General features: G+C 53.2%; 1 protein-coding gene across 2 annotated transcripts in view; it reads right to left on the bottom strand.

Annotated features, from left to right (window-relative positions):
- Positions 1–2,340: 2,340 nt before the first annotated feature.
- The window catches only part of Sh3tc1 (SH3 domain and tetratricopeptide repeats 1), a 38,060-nt gene continuing 20,502 nt past the window's right edge, over positions 2,341–19,898 (bottom strand). For both annotated transcript variants that reach the window (XM_057771900.1, XM_057771898.1), the window contains exons 10-18: positions 17,548–17,681; positions 16,358–16,399; positions 12,525–14,204; positions 9,520–9,700; positions 7,821–7,971; positions 6,215–6,337; positions 5,501–5,651; positions 4,359–4,555; positions 2,341–2,701 (exon numbers count right to left, since the gene is read on the bottom strand). In XM_057771900.1, coding sequence (XP_057627883.1) covers positions 2,444–2,701; positions 4,359–4,555; positions 5,501–5,651; positions 6,215–6,337; positions 7,821–7,971; positions 9,520–9,700; positions 12,525–14,204; positions 16,358–16,399; positions 17,548–17,681 — 2,917 coding nt within the window. In that variant the 3' untranslated portion in view covers positions 2,341–2,443. The remainder of the gene's footprint in view (positions 2,702–4,358; positions 4,556–5,500; positions 5,652–6,214; positions 6,338–7,820; positions 7,972–9,519; positions 9,701–12,524; positions 14,205–16,357; positions 16,400–17,547; positions 17,682–19,898) is intronic.

Raw genomic sequence — 19,898 nt, forward strand, 5'->3', positions numbered from 1 at the left:
GGCCTCTGGTCTAGAAGTGGCCATCTAGTGTGAGTTCATTACTTAGCGGTCCTTTTCCCAGCCTCCTGAGAGGGAGCTATGGAGGTTCTGGGAACAGGGAAACATGGGTGAGAAATCCACACCCACTGCCCTCCTCCTAGGGTGAGCCTGTGTCTGTCCTCAGACATATCTGGAAGTCCCCACTCCCAGGTTGATGAGTCCCCAAAGAGATGCTCTCACCCTGCTGACAGGGTCATAGAGGCATCCTCGATCTCCAAGAGCCAATGCCCCTGCTCTCTACAGATATCAGCCTAGAATTCCTGCCTCCCTAGGACACAGAGGCTGTCAACCTGAGTCTGGTCAGGAGGACTGGCTCTGCAGAGATGCCACAGTGGGTGGGGAAGGCCACTTTGCACAGCAAAGCAACCCGAAGCTCTGGTCCATTCACACAGGGGGTCCTGGTGATCCTGCCCTCATGCCTTCTTGGATTCCTCAATGCCTGCATCTTTCTGCCCTTGAACAAAGCTGGTGCAGAGAGTGGCCATGCTCCCAAGAGAGTGGACATAGCCCCATGGCCTCAAAGTCAGGCCGTGTGTGAAGGAAGGTGGCTGGATAGACTTAACAGACACTAGGCTCCATCTAAGTCTGAACCATGGGCAATGGGCCTGCTGGCTGCTGCAGCCTTCCTCAGGCCACAGGATATCCTAGACCCATGCTGAGGGGTGCATCAGGCCTAGGTGGAGCCTGAGCACCCCAGCTTCCATCCTCCACTCCTGCCTGGGCAGAGATTCTGCAGGCTGCTCTGGGTCCGTGTTGTCTCCTTCATCATGCACAGAAACTCAAAGCTGGGCTTCTTTGTTTGCAGATGATGAGACAAAGGGTCTGAGAGGTCAGGACAGTGGCCAGTGTCACTCAGCCTTGGTGTATCATGGTATGGCTGTTGGGGCATCCTGGGATCATGAGCATCATAACAGGAAACAGGCCTGTGGAGGGCCAGCTCAGGGAACACCCTAAATCTCCTGGGCATGCTGCTACCCAAGTCTTACCTCAGCCCCAAGGCAGCCACTTTGTTTCAGGGCTGACCAACCTGGGCTCAAAGAGAGACAGCTGGCAACTGAGGACCCCCAGGCTGTGGACAATTCCTTGCTGAACAGCAGGCAGGGTATGACCTCAGCCAAGTGGCCTTATTTACCACGACTCTGGCTGAGGCCAGAGTGGGTCACCATTACCTTTCATCTTCAGGAAGGCTACCTCCTCTCCCCCTGTGGCCCAGCCCACCCGGGAATGGGACTGTCCACAACTGGTAAAGGGCTTGGGTGGGGGAGGAACTGATTCTGGAAAGTTCTCTGCTGCTCCCTGGTGGGGAGACAGGGAGGATCATCTGTTTCAGCCTTTGAAAAGTGGATAATTCTCCTTGGTTTTCTGCAAAGTTGTTCAGAGTGGACACCCCAGTTCCTGCCTGCAGTGTTCGTCTTAAAGAGAGATTTGAGGGAGAGTATAGTGTTGTGGGATACAGGGGGGCTGCAGGACAGTGACACTGTCAACACCACCGGAAGCAATGGAAGGGCTTGGAGCGTTTCTGACCACTCCCAAACTTCCCGTGCCCTGGTGTCCATGCTTAGTAAAGAAACTGTCTGAAGCACCTTGCCTGGGCTAGAGACTCGAGGGACACCAGGTCTCAGGGACTAGGTGACAGCAGAGGCCAGAGGGGAGCAGGCAATGGCAGGAAGGGTGGCCATGAGGTCATTCTCAGGCAGAAAATGGCAGCACTCTGTAGGCCAGAGAAGCCTTGGACCAAGGGACACTGAGCAGGGAGAATCGTCCTCCTATGGCCTATGGCTCTCCTGACATCACCAGAGGTGGTGAGGCTCGCAAGCTGCTCTTGAGGTCTAAGGGTCCATGTCCCTGTAGGCAGGCAGAGCGGTCACTGTACTTGGCTCTGAGATTCAGTTCCTACCTGCTGTGACATGGATAATCTGGGTCCCCTATATCTCCCACTGTCAATAGGGGTCATCATGCCCTTAACTTGGAAGGATGAAAGACGCAAGCTTGTGTCAGATCCATGAGTGAGAAGAGAGGGAGACAAGGCCACCTTAGGCCCTGCCGAGGAACAATCACGACCTTACCTTCTTATAGACAAGGGAACAGAGGACTGAGGTAAGTGACTAGCAAAGGCCACACCATGAGAGAGCCAGCAAGAGGCCTTGAAAACACCTGCTGGGCTCAGTCCTCACTGGAGACAAGGTGGGCACAGGCCGCAGAGTGGGTCCAGAAAAGTGGGTCAGGGAGCTGGGAGGGGGGTAGAGCCTGCACCCACTGGGACACATACCACACACATTGAAGATACCGCAGTTGCTGAAAGATATTTACTACTGTTTGGTCCTTTCTTCAGCACCCCCACCCCCCAAATAAGTCACCCACACCCGAAAAATAAAGTCCCCTTGTACAAGTCTTTCTCAGGTTGTCAGGATGAGTAGCCAGGGGCCAGCCAGGATGCCAGGCCACAGAAGCGCTGGGGTACCAGGTTGGTCCTGCGGAGGTTCAGTTCTGAGGCAAAGGTCCTTGCTTTTTGGTAGAAGAAGAGGGACATCTCCCGGTCCATGAGGAAGTGGTGGTAGATGGTGGCCAAGCGTGTGTAAATCTTCAGCTGAGCTTTCTTGTGGCCCAGGTCCACAGCCGCTGCCAGTGCCAGCTGGTAGTACCCAGCTGCATCAAAGGGGTCCTGCGGGTAGATGTGTTTGACTGGGATTTAGCTGACTGGCTGCCATGGGGTGGGGGGCAGTGAGTGGGGAGGATACCTGGAGCAACCCCCAAGGGCTATACTACACCAGGGTACACCCATCCAAAATGGTTGACCCATAGGCCATATCAGGTTACTATGAGTGCATCCCATCTTTTCCCATTGCAGTCACAACTTAGCCTCTAGAGTTTTCTGGTCCTTGTCTTTGAACATCATTTTTTTTAAAAAAAAACTGTCCCAGCAAAAAGCACACCAGCTTGGGGGCTAGCTCAGAGCAGCAGCAGGTCTATCCTACCCCAGCAATCCAGGAGACCAGGAACAGCTTTATGGCTGCCCCTCAGGTCCACCTTGTGCACACATCTGTGCCTCTTTTCTGAAGCTCCCTCCTTCCTCCAGGATTCCAGAACCTCTGGCCTTGACTTGTCATGGCTTCTGCTTCTCTCCTGAGCCTCCTGGCTGCCTGGATCTTACTGTGCCTCGCCCCTAGTCATTCAAGAGGGTTGTATGATACCTTCCTTGGAGAAGATGGGTCCCCTGGGACTTCAGAGCCTCCCTGACTCTGGGGGCTTCCTGGCCCCAGAGTGTTTGTACAAGTGGCCCATTTCCCTGGGAACTAAGATGAGGTGTGATGCAACGCTCTCCCAGATCAAGAGCATCGTTGCCTCAAACTCAGCATCCCAATAGGATGCAAACTCCCTCTGGATCCACCCCACAGGAGTCTTCCACCACCCTAACTTCTTTTGGAGGTCTCCAAAAGAGTGAACTGAGGGGCTTTCTGAGACCCCACCCAGTCTGCCTCCCCTTGTTCAGCATTTGTAACAGTCCCCTTGGTTGGCAAAAAAGTCCACAATCTACCAATATCTCCTCTTGCACCAGCCCCACAGAGCCAGAACCCGAGAACAGAGCAGAGTGGGCCATGTACGGTGGTGGGCACTCCTCACCCTGGGCTCTATACATGGCCCACTCCTCCCTGGCTATCGCTGGGACAGGAGGAAGCACGGGGGTACTGTATCTCAGGGGGAAGAGAAGCTCTGGAGGAAAGGGCACCCAGCTAAGTGGGAAGAAGAGTTGAAGCATGTGTGTCTGCACATGTGTGTGGCAGCTCAGATTCACACATGGACCTGGAGCTGTGACTAGCTAAGACTCAGAAAGGGAGCCTATGATCGGTATACTCCCTCTGGAATCTCAATTTCCTTCACAGTGAGGCAGATGTTGAGGACTGAAAATGCCACAGAATTCAATAAGGACTTGTGGGGAAAGGCCGGCACTCCAACTGGGCTTCCTGGAAGAGGCAGCAGGATGTGGGCTGCATTCTGCAATGTGAGTCTCAGGGGCCAATGATCATAAATGTCCTTGTCCCTTTATGTTCTTTCGGGGGAGTCACCACATCCAGGAGGCACCCTAACTCCTTTTCCACTGCTGGTATATGGTAACCCTGTGTCTTTTACTTGTTACCTGAGAGGGCCAAGCCTGACCAGCACAAGAAACTAGCCCTGTGTGCTGACCTTGCTGGTTTCTCACAACAGGGGCTTGCTCCCTGAGGATGTGAGGCCATTGCTGGGTGGTCATGACTGTAAGTGCAGACCTCACACTCAGGAGAGCAAGGTCTCGACCCCAGGCAGAACCCCTTCTTGCCCACCTTCAGGTCATAGAAGATGATGTCACCCAGCACCAGGTACACCTTCACATAGTACAGGGTCTCCTCGTCGAATTCCAGGGGTGAGTTGCAGAGTGACAGAGCCTTGAGGAAGAAGTGCTCAGCCAGCTCTCCGTGGCCCAGCCGGTGGTGCAGGGTGGCCAGCCGGTGGTAGGCCACGCGCTCATTCAGGCGGTCACCTGGGGATACAGGTGGAGGTGCAGGGGTGAGGACACTGCCCAGTGGGGCAGGCATGGCATGAGCCAGTCGGGGGGTGGGGGAGCATGCGTGTAAATGCAGCAGCAGATCACGGCAGCTGTGGACATTCACAGCCTTGAACCAGGCTGCTCTAGCCACGTCTTCCCTGTCCCTGGACTCATTTTGTCAGCTGTAAAGTGAGCTAATGACAGTGGTTCCCTTTCTGTTTCCATATCTGGCAAAGCTGCAGGCTCACATGCCCCCTTTTGTGTCTACATGGAGCTTCCTGTGTGGGGGGTGCCTTCAGTTAGGCCCGTCTGTGATCTATGCATTCTCAGGCACAGGGCTCAAAAACTGGCTGTGGCTGCTGCCTTATATGCTCAGCCCAGTCTGGTACTTTAGGGAGCCATGCTTAGAGCCCCAGGCTTAGCCTTGCTGACAGGGAACCTGCGTGGGTGGGCTCGAGTGCCAGTTCATGGAGCCCGTACTCAGTGCTCTGAGTTCAGTTGCATTCCTCCTGCAGGCCTGGGCCCCACTCAGGGCTCCCTCCCGGGAGGAGCACAGGTACTCCCAGCCAGTGACTCAGTTTTGGGGAGAAGGAAGCCTAGCACTAAGCAACAGGCTGCAGATAGGTGAGGACAGGAGAGGGGGAGGGACATGGGAGAGGACAGCATATACAAGTCCACCTGTGTGGAAGGCAGCTGGCCAGCATTTGGTGCAGCAAGAGAAAGCAGCAGGGAAAGCCTCAGAGCTCTCTTGCCCTTACATCCCTGCCTGCTCTGTGCTCGACCCGGCTAGGTCCTGCCAGCTCAGCAGAGCTGCTGTGGGCCTCAGCCAGCCTGTGCAGGAGATGGGAGACGCTGAGCAATGTCTGCTCTGCTCGCGGTCCTGGGACTGGAGACCTAGTAGGATGGAGCGCAGAGCAGAGCACGGGGCTGGGGACTCACCTAGGGTGATGCTGAGTCCTAGAGCCTCATGGGCGAACTCCAGGCCCTCCTGGGGTGCCTCCAGTGCAGACAGAAGGGCCACCAGCTTGTTGCACAGGCGCAGCTCTGCCTCTTGGTCCCCTACGGTCACAGCCAGGGGCAGCGCCTGGTCCTGTCCACATATTGAGATTAGGCTTCTGCAGCGCCCACCAGGCAATACCTCCTGGGCCCACATGTGTACAAGGAACTGCCACCATCCCCCACTGTGTGGTCTTTTCATGGATAGTTCTGTCCTGACACCCCAGGCTGGGATGTCACTAATCAACTACACCTCAGCACAGCCTGCGCCTCTCTGCCCAGGAGACAGGGCTTAAGTGGGACAATCAAGTATTTTACTAAAATGCATGACATGTGAACTCAGAGTCAGCTGTACACTATGAGTCATGAGGACAGAGGAGAAGCCATGTCTTCTCTGGCACCCTATGTGGCCTTTTACACATACCTATGTCCCTCTCGAAGCCCAGCTTCCTCATCTGCAAGGTGACAAAATTTCTCACCCAGGGCTGCTTTAGATATTTGTGTGCAAGCATGAGGCATATACTGTGCTTTACAGAGGACTCAAAGATCTCTCTAGGAAAGCTAGCTACCTGGTGGGAAGCCTACGCCAGCCACACCTGTGCCCACCTAGAGGTACCCATGTGAAGCACACATTACTTGCTTATGGTGGCCACTCACCCGGTAGAAAGATACAGCTTTTTCCCGCTCCCAGGTGCCATTGAAGAAGATGTCCCCAGCTGCCTCAAACAGTTCCAGCCCCAGCTTGGGGTCCCCAGTACACAGGGCTGCGTTCTGTGCCACCTGTAAAGACCAGAAGTTCTCTGGAGATAGTACCACCTGGGGTGGTCATGCCTCCGAGATGGGCGGCCTCACACTTGGAGGCACCAGTCTTTCAGTCTCTGTGCGTTTGTGGCTCTGAGAAGAGCAAGCTTCAGGACCTGAGAGCCAGGAAGTGTGGGTCCAGCTGCAGCCCAAGAGTCCAGCAGGTGTGGGCTGCCCAGGTGAGCATGGAACAACTGAGACCTGGACTCTGGCCTGCCCACCATGTTGGAATCACAACTCCCTGCCCCTACATTGCCTATGGCTGCCACCACATCCTGCTTCTTCCTAACCCATCCATGCCCACCTTCTCGCCCATCAGTGCCACAAGACAGGGCCTAAGGCTGCGGCTTCCCTGCTGTGTCCAGGGATTCCTGCAATGCCTGGTGCATAGTAGACGCCCAACAAACTGCTCAGTGATGAGAGACTAAATCTACCCACTCTCTAGCTTTTAGGTTGGACCTTAATATTCTCTTCCAGCAGGTGGCGCTAGCTCACCACCCTGACTCAAAGCTCAGGCTCAGCCGGCCCTCTCCATGCAGCTGCCTGCCACAGCCCATGGACCCTCTGAGGCCTGGGCTCCTTCCTTGATCCTAGATCCTCAGTGCACAGTGCTGCTCCTGTGCTCCTTATCTGTACATCTGTACACTGTGTTTGGGAAGCATCACAGCTTCTATGATAAACATGTTTTGAAGTAAATGGACCATGAGCTGCTGAAGCAAGTCCTTCTGTGCAGCGTGGACACAGCATCCTTATATACACTGAGCACCTGCTATGTACTAACAAAAGATGGGTACTGTGAGGAGCCCGCCCTCTGCCCAGGGAGCTCAGATGGTTGTCAGATAGTCTGGGCATTGAAGGAGACTGAGGGAGCCAGAGTGGGAGGCAGGCCCCTGGGATCCCGTAGGTACTCAACAGTGAAGGATGAGCAGATGGACAGTAGATGGACAGATGAGTGAACAGATGGGTAGACAGGTGGATGGGTGGGCAAAGGAGTGAGGGACAGGGAGATGGATGAATGGGTGAGTGAGTAAATGGGTTGGTTGAGAGGGTAGATGGGTGGATATATGATTGATTGGTGGATGGGTAGGTGGATGAGTAGACAAGTGGATGGGTGAGTTGGTGGACAGGTAAATGGGTAGGTGAGTGGGTAGTTAGGTGGGTAGATGGTGGGTGAGATGGGTAGTTAGGTGGGTAGATGGTGGGTGAGATGGGTAGTTAGGTGGGTAGATGGTGGGTGAGATGGGTAGTTAGGTGGGTAGATGATGGGTGAGGTAGGTAGTTAGGTGGGTAGATGGTGGGTGAGATGGGTAGTTAGGTGGGTAGATGATGGGTAAGATGGGTAGTTAGATGGGTAGATGATGGGTGAGGTGGGTAGATGGGTGGTTGGGGGTAGATGAGTAGTAGTTAGGTGGGGTGGGTGGTGAGAGAGCAAGCCAGTGCACCCTGATGGCCCTGAGCGCACCTGGATGTACAAGTCTACCAGCTCATTCTGGCGCAGGATATAGTAGATCTTGCCGGCCTGCAGCCAGGCACGCGCCTCCTTCTCCTTCTGCTGCAGGTCAATGAAAATCCCCAGGCTCCGTTTGGTGTAATCCAGAGCAGACTTGTAGGCCCTGGGGTCAGACACAGGCATCAGAATAGAATCTGCCTCCAGAATGGTCTGGAAGGTCAGGACCTGAGGGGATCCTCTGTGGGCAGCATCCTGTCCTGCCCTAGGCACCCCAACACAGCATGGAAAGACAAGGGGAATTCTTCAGAGGGAAGACAGGCAGCTTTGTGTAAGTAACCCTATATGATCTACAACCCCCACAGGCTGAATCCAGTCTGTAATGGCTAGTTTTATAGCAACCTGACACAAGCTAGAGTCATTAGGAAACAGGAATCTCATTTGAGAGTATGTCCCCACCAGGCTAGCCTCTGAGCAAGCCAGCAGCGTGCTTTCTTGATTGACGACTGATGTGTGAGGGCCCAGCCCATGGCGGGTGGGGCCATCCCTGGGCTGGTGGTTCTGACTCTAGGAGAAGGCAAGTAAGCAGCACCTTCCATGGCCTCTGCATCAGCTCCTGCCTCCAGCTTCCTGCCCTGTTTTGAGTTCTTGCCCTGATTTTCTCAGTGAGGGGCTATGATATGGAAGTATAAATGAAAATAAACCCTCTCCCCTTCAAGTTGCTTGTAGTCATGGTGTTTTAGAGGCCGGAGAGATGACTCAGAGGTTAAGAGCACTAACTGCTCTTCCAGAGGACCCGGGTTCAATTCCCAGCACCCACATGGCAGCTCACAACTGTAACTCCAGTTCCAAGAGGCCTGACACCCATGGCAAAACACCAATGCAAAATAAAATAAAAATAAACAAACCCTAACTAAGACACAGCCTCTGTCTTTTCTGGATACTAGGGAGACATTGGCATAGGGCAGAATTCACATCTTAGGCTGGGTTTCTCAAACTGTACACACAGCAGTAGCACAGAGGACGACTCTCAGCAGTCACTGTCCCTGTTCTGAGTTTCTGACCCGAGGCCTGGCCTGGGCTGAGCACCTCCAACAAGCTTCCAGGGAGATGGACAGCAGTCCAGAGACATACTCCAGAAGGCTTGCTCTAGGCTGCTAGCCCGCTGCTCCTGCTGTGAGTTCTATGTTGAGACAGGAGCATCTCCTGTTTCATCTCAGGCTCTTCCCTCCTTCAGTGTCCCTGCCTTAGAGGAGGTGTCTGTTGAGGATTTTGTCAGCTTTCAGGCTACCCAGAACTTCAGTGTTGGTCACACCTTAAACATGACCCTGAGATCCAGCTCCAGGGAAGTTGGCTCTGCCCTCTATGGTGAGAAGCCTGAAGAACATGTGGCCACCACCATATGTCTGGCAGGTGAATGACACCCAGCTGCCCTGGCCTCAGAATGACAACTAAAGACCAGGAGGCGAGTGGAGGTCAGCTCACAGCGGCAACCATAGCATGGGTGGCTTCGAAATGCCTGTAGTGGGGACCCTTGTGTAACTGAGAAAATGGGGACAGGTGGGTAGGAGGATTAGTCCCTCACCAGAGAAGCCTATGCTGGGACTCAGATGTCATGAGTGGAATGATACCAGCCCTGAGGGGTTGGGATGTGGCTGGTTCCTGGCAGGGGAGCTCCCCCAGGCCTTCTGTGTCCCTGCACTGGTGCTCTTACCGCTCGGTGCCCAGAGACAGGTAGAGCTGGCTGATTGCCTCCAGGAGCTGACCCTCCAGCACCTTGTCAGCTGTCCTGCGCGCCAGCGCCAGCTGGAACTCATGGTAGATGACACATCGCACCTCGTTGGGCATGACCTTGCTGTAGAAGTGGCATAGCTTTTGCACAGCCTGTAACTGACCTGGGCGGGGACAGAGACAGGATGTCACTCTCCTGGCTCCATCCCCTTGGAGGCACCCCAGGGCCCGTGTATGGAGGGGTTGAAGGTTCCAGTGTATGACTGCCTCTTCCATGAGTCAGGTCCTCAAAAATGGGGATACTGAGCCCAGAGCCAGGCTCTGTAGAATAGCCTACCACGATGTTCCCATTAGTTGACATACCAGGGAAGCCGGCAGATAGTGCTGGCTATTCCAGCCAATCCAGGGAAGGGACCTGTCCAGGTGCTTGCCTTGGTCCACACCTTTTGTGTCTATCTCACCACACTCTTCCCACCTGCATCCTGGCCTAGAGATCAGGGAAATAGCAGCTCAATACAAATGGACACATGGACAGTTCTCAGCCAGCATCCTGCCTGGAGCCTGCCACATAGAATAATGGATTTAGCCTAGCCCAGGCACCCATAAGCCTGTGCTTCATTCAGGAGGCCAGGCTCCAAGCCATGGCTCGCTGGGCTATCCCAAAGCCAGGGAGGGGCTGGGAGCCATGTGGCATCCCCAACAGTGAAGACAACCCGGAAATCAACACTCAGGCAGAAGGCTTAAGCCATAAAATCAGCCTGACCTCAAGGGCTTCTTAAGGGCTCATGAAGCAGTCTCTAAAGAAACACACTAGCCAAGCTTCAGTAAATGCAAAAGGATGGAAGTCATAAGGAAGGTATTCTTCAGCTGCACAGCAACAAAACTGAACTACAGAAGAAGTCCAGGGCCAGGCTGGGCAATTTAGTGAGACCTCATCTTTAGTAAAAGCAAAAGAAGTCTGGGAATACAGAAAGGTTACAGACATTGGTCTAGCATGCGTGGGGCCCTAGGATGGTTCCCAGTCCTGCTGAACAGACAGACAAACAAATCAATAACATCAGAAAATTTGGTGAATTCACAGATATACGAAAGTAATCTGCCCATGTCTGAATAGCCAGAGATTAAAGGAAGAGACATAGGGAAACAGAAGCATAGAAGTTTAAGGGATGATTGGGTTGGCAACATGGCTCAATGGTCAAGAGCATTGGTTTCTCTTGCAGAAGCCCTGGGCTGATTCCTAGCATCCATATGGTGCCTCACAACCACCTGTAACTCTAGTGCCAGGGCACCTGATACCCTTTGGGGTACCAGGCACACATGTGCTACACAGATATATATGAAACAAAACACCCATACAAAATAATAATAATAATAATAATATAGAATAATGGATGTTGAAAAGCAGAGCTGGGGGAAACTGATAGCTGTGAATGCTTTGATGGAGGTGGGAGGGAGGGGGAGAAGTGGGGAGAAGGTGAAGGTGAGAAGGGAGGAAGGGAAAGGAAAGAAGAGGTACAGGGAGACAGGGAGGAGAGAAGGGAGGAGGGGGAGGGAGGAGGAAAAACCTCAAACCTCAACTCCCACCTTACTGAACTAATACGTAGCAGATGTGATGCTGGTGAGAGCAGGCCAGCGGTGGAGGAAACTCGCAAAGCCAGTCTGATGCTTTGAAAACATCGACAGAATCAAACCTTTCGCCAGCCTGACCAAGAAAAAGAGGCTGCAAATTTCTAAACCCAGAAGAGAGGGTGCACACTGCTGACAGTCTCGTGGAAAGGACAGACTGCCGTGAACCACTGCCCATCAACACACCAGAACACTTTCCAGAAAGACACACTGCACCAACACTGACTCACTGATGACCTGGCCTGCGGCCCCGGCGTTATCCCTCAGCCTCCTAGGAGAGGAGGGACACATACACTAGGTCCTCTGCTGCTGCTGTCTGAGTTTGAGGTATCTGGGGAGGCCTGGCAGGGATGGGCTGGTGACTCTGTGGCCATGTTGCTGAGGCCGTGGAAGTCTGGTCCACAGAGGGAGGATGTAACCTGAGACTTCCCAGAATCCCTTTCATGCCAGAATCTGTCCTGCCAATTCCTTACCTATTGGACCCTGCTTCCCTCCTTGGCTCCCTCCACACAACTGTGTCCATGAGACCTCAAGTGTGGGTTAGGTCTCTGCTGGGAACAGAATCCAGGCAGATTCACCTATTCTGTCTTCCCCACAGTCATAGCGGGTGTTCAGTTGCACTTGATGGCTCTCCAGTCCTCTTAGTAAAGGGGCAAACCACAGGCTAGGGTTCCTGGTCCATGCTTAGCACCCCAGCCAAGGCTTCCCATCCAATACTGCTAAGTGCATGGGTTCAGTCACCCTGTTCTAGGTGCCTTACCCAGCACTCCCTGCTTGGCTAGCCTGTCCTCAATCCTCCAGTCTCAGACCAAAGAAATATCAGCCAGCCACAGGCCGGAGTAGAGCTGCCTGTGAGCACATGGATCGCCCTCTCCATGGCTGTTCTTACCCAGCCATCAGTTTTCTGTTCAGCTCCAGACCCCAGCAAGAACAACATGGTCTCACTTGTGATGGGGCTGGGATCACACCTGTACAAGGTTCCTGTGGGTGAATTTGATCTGTTTTAAGGTTCTGATGACTTCTAGGAAGAGGCCATGGGAGGTGTTCAGGGGTGCAGACAACGTTTCTGGAGGTCTGGTTCACAGAACCCCAGGCTTGTGTTAGCTCAGTGTTCTGTCTAAGGTAACCTCTATTCCGGCACTGGGGCAGGGGTGTGGAGTCCTTAGAGCAAGGTACTTTTGGCTCACTCCCCATGTCATTATACCTAGCCCAGCAAGGGAAGAGGCTGCATCAAAGATGGTGGCGAACATCTCCAGGCTTCTACTACCTGGAGGACAAATAGCCCCTGTCCTCTGCCTCCCACCCCAGGGTACGACACGCAGACCCCAGGAGGTGTGGAGAGGGGACAAGGGTGGTACTTACTCTCCAGATGGTCCATTTCCACAGCCACCAGAAAGGCCCACTCGTAGTAGCACTTGGCCTGTTGGGAGAGGGCCCGGCGGGTGCACAGTTGGCCCAACCACAGGAGAACCTGGGTGAAGTCCCGGCCACACACACCACTGGGCAGCTGGGAGAAGAGCCCCACAGCTTCCCGCAGGTAGTGTTGTGCCAAGCTGCGGGCACCAGCTTGCAGGCACAGGGCCCCAAAGTTAGCCAGGACTACTGCCTGACTCTGCAGGTGACCCTGGCTGTAGGCCATGTGCAGAGCTCGGAAGTAGCCCTCAGCAGCCTGTCGGGTCCTGCCCGTCCTCTTTAGAGCCATGGCTACCATGTTGGTCATCACACACTCCTGGGCCTTGTTGGCCACGGCTGCATCTGAAATGGATTTCAGGATGTCCATGGCTATTACGCTCTTCCCACAAAGCATGTGCAGCCAGGCAAGTGCCACCAAGCGGTCCACGACAGCGTGGATCCCAGCTGCCGTGTCAGCTTCTGCAGCCTGAGACATGAAGGCAATGGCCTGGCTGTGCTGCTGATGGTGGCTGTACAGCTGAGCTAGACTGGCATATAGAGGTCCACACAGTGCCTGTCCTATGCCTGGAGTGAGAGAGGCCAATGCCTGCCTGAGGTAGTAAGCAATCTGAGAGGGAAGGTGGTGGCTTGCCCTCCTTTGGCTGTTTGGCCCAGGAGCATTCTGGAGTACCAGGTCCACGCTCCTCAAGGAGCCGGCCAATGAGCACCTAGTCCACAGTGAGGACACCCTGATGCAGCTCAGTGCCAGGTGGGGCAGGCACTTCCGGCCATAGATGTCTGCCAGAAGCAGGTAACAGTCCTCAGGCCATGAGGCCTGTGGGGTCCCCACATCCCTGTTGAGGCGAAGCAGTCTCTCCAGGTAGGGCAGTGCCTCCTCAGGCTGCTTGAGGTGGGTGTAGTACCTGGCTAGCAGGAAGCAGGCCCGGGCTTCGGCCTGCGGGCTGAGGCCACAGATGGCCCTGCGCAGTGCGTACTTTAGGAGCTCAGCGTCTGTGTTACACGCGTGGCCTGGTGTCCCGAGGAGAAGGGCTGCGGCTTTGGGTGCCACCTGTAAACACTTCTCCCCGTTCTTCTGCTTTAGGTACACGGTAGCCAGGCTGGTATACACTGCTGCCACCAGAGAGAGGTCCCCAAAACTGCCCTCTAGAGCTCCCAGGGCTTCTTCAAAGTACACCCGGGCCTGGGATAGCTTCAGTTTCCGGGCACACAGTCGCCCCAGCAGCAGGCAGAGCCTGGCCAAGGCCATGCCCAAATTGACTTTCTTGGCAACTCCTCGGGCCTGTGCCAAGCGTCCGGCCAACTCCTCTTCATCGTCAAAGCCGCAGAGGACAGTGCTCAGCCAGGGAAGTGAGATGTCATACAAGCCCCGGAAGTGGGCTTCGTAACCAGGGGCGTTCAGGACCTGCAGCAGTGAGTCCAAAGGCTCAGGGTCTGTCCAGTCATCTTCAGGATCCAGGCAGAAGTGGGGCTCCTCACTGTCTGCTGAACTCACTCTGCTGGACACTGCTCCCAGGCTCCAGGCTATTGGATCTTCAGGGTGGTCGGGGAAAGTCTTGCACCGTTCTAGAATGTCCTTTACCATGTGCAGCGTCTCATGTGGTTCTGGGTTCAGGCGAGGCAGAGTCATTTCTAGAAGTCACAGAAGGTGCAGTTGGATTAGTCTTAAACCCGAGTCCTAACTTGACCTGTGTGATATCCTCCTTCTCTGCCCCACCCACTATTCCATTCCTCTAGTTGAAGATTCTGGATGACACTGTCCCACCCGGATTCCACAGCACTGGAGGCTGAATCAGGGTCAGTCCTGATGGCTCTTGTCAGCTTTCCTACCCAGCAGGCCCCTCTCTTTGACCTGCTCTTGGCCAGCAGAGTTTTCAGAGGCCCTGCTCGTCAGAGCACAGGGGTGAATTGTAGACGGTTTTTCTTTAGAAAGAATGGAAAGCTACCTAAACACCTGGCCCACAACAAGAGTCAGTCACAGGTGTGTGATTCTGCAGATTCCTCAGACTCTAGAAGCCATGAAATCCCTGACAGCCATTGGCACAACTAATCAGCATGGGCTCAAAGGCTGCCACATAAAATAGGCAAAGTTAACCAGGCTGTAGGGGTCATAGCTCAGTGACAAACAGTGTATCCACAATGCATGTGGCCTGGGTTCAATACTCAACAATACACACACACACACACACACACACACAGGAGAAGGTAGACAAAACCAATGACAATGAGGACAGGGATGCTGTGGTCACTGGCCTCAGCTGTACCACTCAGTCAACCAGGTGGTGGTGGCACACACCTTTGCTCCCAGCACTCAGGAGGCAGAGACAGACTGGTCTCTGAGTTCAAGGCTATCCTGATCTACAGAGTGAGTTCCAAGACAGCCAAAACTACACAGAAAAACCCTGTCTTGAAAAATCAAAACAAACAAACAAAAAAAGAGAGCGAGAAAGGGACAGTCTCCTTGGGGAATGACCCCAGGGAAGGGTCACAGATTGGCCATTGAGCACAATCTACCACCATCTGCTAGCAGGACCTTGGCCTCAGATGGGCTCAGATCCAAAGTCACACCCCTCCATGGGGCAGAGCAGACACTTGTTTTCTCCTGGGAAAACACAAGCTTAACACAGAGTTGTTTGGAAGGAAATGAATGAACAAAGGCCCTGGAGCTCCTCCACTGGGATAAAAGAGCCTCTTTGCTCTCAAGTTTGAAAGTTAAAATATGCTCAAAACATGGGCTGGAGAGACGACTCCGTAGTTAAGAGCACCTGTGGCTCCTCCAGAGGCTTCGTTCCCTGCACACATGGCATCTCATAGCCATCTTTAATTCCAGTTACAGTAGGGAGTCCAATGCCCTTTTCTGTTCTCCATAGGCACCAGGAAAACATGTCTTGTGTATACACACACGCAAACACACACTTAGACACAAAAAAATTAAAAATAAATAAATCTTTTCTAAAAATATGTTCACATAATCTGAAGTCAGGCATGGTAGTGCACACTTATGGTTCCAGCACTTGGGAAGCAGGAGGAAGAAAAGGTGTTCAAGTTTCTCTTTTGCTACATAGTGTGTTTGAGGCCAGCCTGAGACCACTATCTAAAATTTTTATTTAAATCTATCTCTTTACTATTCTGAAAAGCCTTAGAACAGACCTGAGGCTATTGGATTGGTTATCCTGGGCAGAGGACAGACTACCCAGGAGAGAGCTGCTCATCCCATCAGCACCAGCCTCCTCCTGGCCCTCTTGTTTGAATCCCACTTAATTTTAGATGGGTCCATTGCTTGGGAAAATCCCAGGACCCTGAGGGGCTCACAATTCTAGATCCCCTGTTTCGACCCTCTAGGGAAAAAGATGGCTGCAGCGGAGCGATGGGAAGGGCATTCCGGAATGGGCCCCAAGAGGGAGGGACCTCTAAGGTTAAGTTGTGGGGGACCTTCTCTTCAACCCCTAACCAATGGGCCCTCAGTGGAAAATCTGGGTGATTGCATCTGGTCTTGAAAAGGAACCCACAGCAGCATGGGCTGGAACAAGGTGAGAGGGATGCCCAGCCTTCTTGGGAGGTCCTGATGAGGCCATGCATCTACAGGAAGAGATCTGGGTCCCCAAGGTTTCCACAGGTGCAACAGAGGAGCTCCAGGGCACCCATCCCACACACCCCACATCCTGCAGAGGCATGGCATTGGTGGTGAGTGCCCGTGGTGCCCCCATACTGCTGCCTCTGCCCTGTGTTCACACCTGGTACCTGAGACTCAGCCATGAGTGGAGGAACCACAGGGTGATACCTACCTCTTTGCTCCAGATGCTCACCCTCAGCTTCTTCTAACAAGTCTAGGAAAGGGAAAAGAGAAGCAGTCACTCCTCCGCCTGCACCCTGCGTCCTGCCTCATGCAGCCAGGTGAATGCAAGCTCTCCAGTCACTAGCGCCTACGATGGCCAGGGCCCGAGAATCCATGTTCTCAGATGTCTCCAGGCAATGATGGAGCACATGTCTAGCCCTGGTGTCTCCATCCCCACACATCCTACTGAGGATGCCTGTGATCCTTGTCAGCTCCGTGACAAGAGGGGCACAGACAGCTGTGGAACAAACTGAGCTGGGTCTCCCCTCTGCTGATTACTCTTTACCCAGGTGGCACTGGCGCCTCATTCCTACCTCCTTGGGTTGGCACTAAGTGCCTGCTGGATTGCTATAGCAACCAAATAAGGAAAAGATCTGAAGAAAACACATAAAAACCAGGAAGTTATAACATCAGACAAAACTTTGAGGCTTGTCTAGCGGAGAGGAATTGCATTGCCTTTGGTAGTTCTGATCCTGGGATTCAACAACCTTGGAGCCAGTTCTGTCTAGAGCTGGGTAAAATGAATCTGACGGGCACTGGCAGAGGATCCAACCCCATGTACTGGTAAGGGTGCTGGTCAGATCACAATGGGGTCCCCAGGCTGTCCTACCCTCAGAAACTAAGAGTTCAGGTGTGTCATCTGGTGCCTGATGACAGTGGAGATAGGTTTCCTCTGCAGCTAGGGCCTCAGGACTGCCTTCTGGGTTGCCTGCACCCAGCCCTGAGGGCACATTCTTGGCTTGCCTTTCTTTTCCTGCTCCCTGGTGGACTTTCACTGCTTCTTTGAGGATGTCCCGAGAGAGGTGGTGTAGTTGGAAAGGGAGGAGAGAACCCCTAGGGAGCTTAGAAAGAGCCAGAGGCATCCAACCAGCACCCAGCTCTCTTGGGACTAAGGCACCCAGATCTCTTGGGCACATGAACCCGGCGCTAGCAGGGCAGAGTGCAACCATCACGTGTAGCCGTAACCAGACCACTGGACTCCACCCAGTGGCAAAGCATTTGGACCACACCCTTCAGAGAAGTTCCTGCTCTTCCAGGAATCTGCCCTGGGAAGACTCCAGGTTAATCTGACTCAGAACAGTCTTTATGCCTCCCCAGCTCACAGAGAAAACAGAGGTGCCACATACTCCCCGCACCTACCCAGGCTGCATGTGGTGCACACATCTGTGCCAGATGTTCTGCTCAGGAGCCGCCGAGCATCCTCATCTGAGAAATGGCCCTCTCGGCGGAAGAATGATCTTTCTTCCTCACTAAGGAAAAGTGCACTTTCCAGACTAGAGAGACAGAAAAAAAAAAGTCCACAATTAGAAGAACTAATTCAAAGTCCAGGAGGCCCCCGGGAGAGTGGGCAGAAGGAGCCTGGCCAATGGAGTCGCTCCCCTTCAGGCTCGCCTTCAGGTTAACTGAGTTTAGTGTCATTCCAGAACTCTGGAACAGAGCCATGGGTCAGCTGAGCTCCTGTAAGAGCCAGGTGGCTTCACTCCACTGCATTTCCTACCTCACAGAGGACACTGCCCCCTGGGAGCTGTGTTCTCTTTGTAGGATGGAGCTGTCCAGATCCAGGAAGCAGGATCAGCAACCATGTATCTCTCTACAGCTGAACTTGGGAGGGTGTTTTTGTTTGTTTGTTTTTGTTTTTTATAAACAAAAGTCAAAAATTCACAGTAAGACCCATTTCTTCTCCCTCATTCAACTGCTGGGCCCACTCAACCACAGTAGAGACACCAAATATACACAAAGCCTTCCTGCCTGGCGGTGGTGGCCTTTAATCCCAGCTCTTGGGAGGCAGAGGCAGGGGGATCTCTGAGTTCGAGGCCAGCTTGGTCAACAGCATGAGTTCCAGGACAGTCAGGGTTGCACAGAAGAACCCTGTCTCGGCAACAAACAAACAAACAACAACAAAACACAAAACCCAAGAGGACCCTTGTTAGGTCCAAGATTAAGAAAGACTAAGTGAACAGGAGAAACAGCTCAGAAATTAAGAGCACTTGCTACTCTTGTAGAGGATCTCTGAGTTTGGCTCCTAGACACAACCATCTATAACTCCAGTTCCAGGGGATCTGATGCTCTCTTCTGTCAAGCACCCATTTGGTGCATAGACTGACATACACACAGGCAAAACACTCACACATAAAATAAAATAATCTCTCATTTTTTAAAAAAAGAGATTTAGATTATAAAGGTCCTGGGAAGGTGAGTGCCTGGGCAGATTCTTAAGCCCCACTTGAACCGTCCCCTGTGAAGCCACAGTTCTTCCCATAGTACCTAACACAAGGACGGGGCTCATGTGGCCATGAAGCCAGACAGAGGACACAGAAAGGGCACAGAAAGGACACAGAAAGGGAGAGAGGGACAAAGGGAAGAGCGAGGCAGGAAGGTATTTTGCCTGTAGGACTAAGTTAGCAGGGGAATGTGAAACTTTAAAATGCACCTTCTATAGACCAAGGAAACCACAGCCTGGCCCAGCCCTTGGCCTCCTCGGGCCTCTGAAGGCTGTGGGGAAGGAGTGAGGCAGGTGATACAGGGAGTGTGAGACTCTCTCGGAGGTCATCTTTGGCTGTAAACAGGATGTGAACAGGTGGAGATGTGAATTTCTTGAGTTTTGACACCCGCCCTGGGCTTATACTTGAGATCCTGGCTTTAAGAGCCAAATACTGAAAAGGGGTAAAGGTCTGTGACTTGCAGAACTCATTCTCAGAGGGTCTTGAGACAAATGTAAGGGAGAGAGAGAGAGAGAGAGAGAGAGAGAGAGAGAGAGAGAGAGAGAGAGAACAAAGCAACCAAGATGAGAAGCTGGCTTCAGCCATGAGCTAGTAAGGGATGGATGTTGCTGTCTGCTCCTACCTTCTCTGTAGGAGTCTCTGATTACATCAAGAGAGATTAAAAAAAAAAGAAGAAGAAGAACCTCTGGGCTGTTCCCAAGGTGGGAGCCCCCAGGTTCAAGGCAGGAGAAATGCCAGAAAATATTTGAGTGACAGAGAAGTGGATACAGTCCCTTGCTGTGAAAGATGATGCCAACACCCCCAACGCTCCAGGGAGACAGGGGAAAATGGACCAGAACACAGCTCTTCCAGACCAGAACCACCAAAGCCACTAGGATCCCACATCTGCCAAGAGGCCAGGGACAGAGGATGCATTGCCTGGAGAGCTGCGCCATCTCTGTATTGAGAGACCAAGGACCCAGCTGAGCTAATGAGGTTATCACATAAAGCGACACTGCACAACTCAGAAGAGGAGAGCCCAGAGCTCTCCGTCCCTGGAGCTGGGTGCAGAGTCTGTGGAGGTCACCCAAGGGGCGTAGATAGGCTGTGTCCCTATTCTGCATGCATGCTGACCTTCTGATGGAGTGCTGGAAAATGTGGCTCTAAGTATGACCAGTACACAGGTCCAGCCAGTGTCTGCCTGCTCTGACTGACAGGGACACTTTAAATTGGGGGCTAGAAGGGAGGGAACTCATACGGATGGCAGCAGCCTTATAAACCGCATCTGAG

This window comes from Chionomys nivalis, chromosome 6, assembly GCF_950005125.1.
Source record: "Chionomys nivalis chromosome 6, mChiNiv1.1, whole genome shotgun sequence".
Lineage (NCBI taxonomy): Eukaryota > Metazoa > Chordata > Mammalia > Rodentia > Cricetidae > Chionomys > Chionomys nivalis.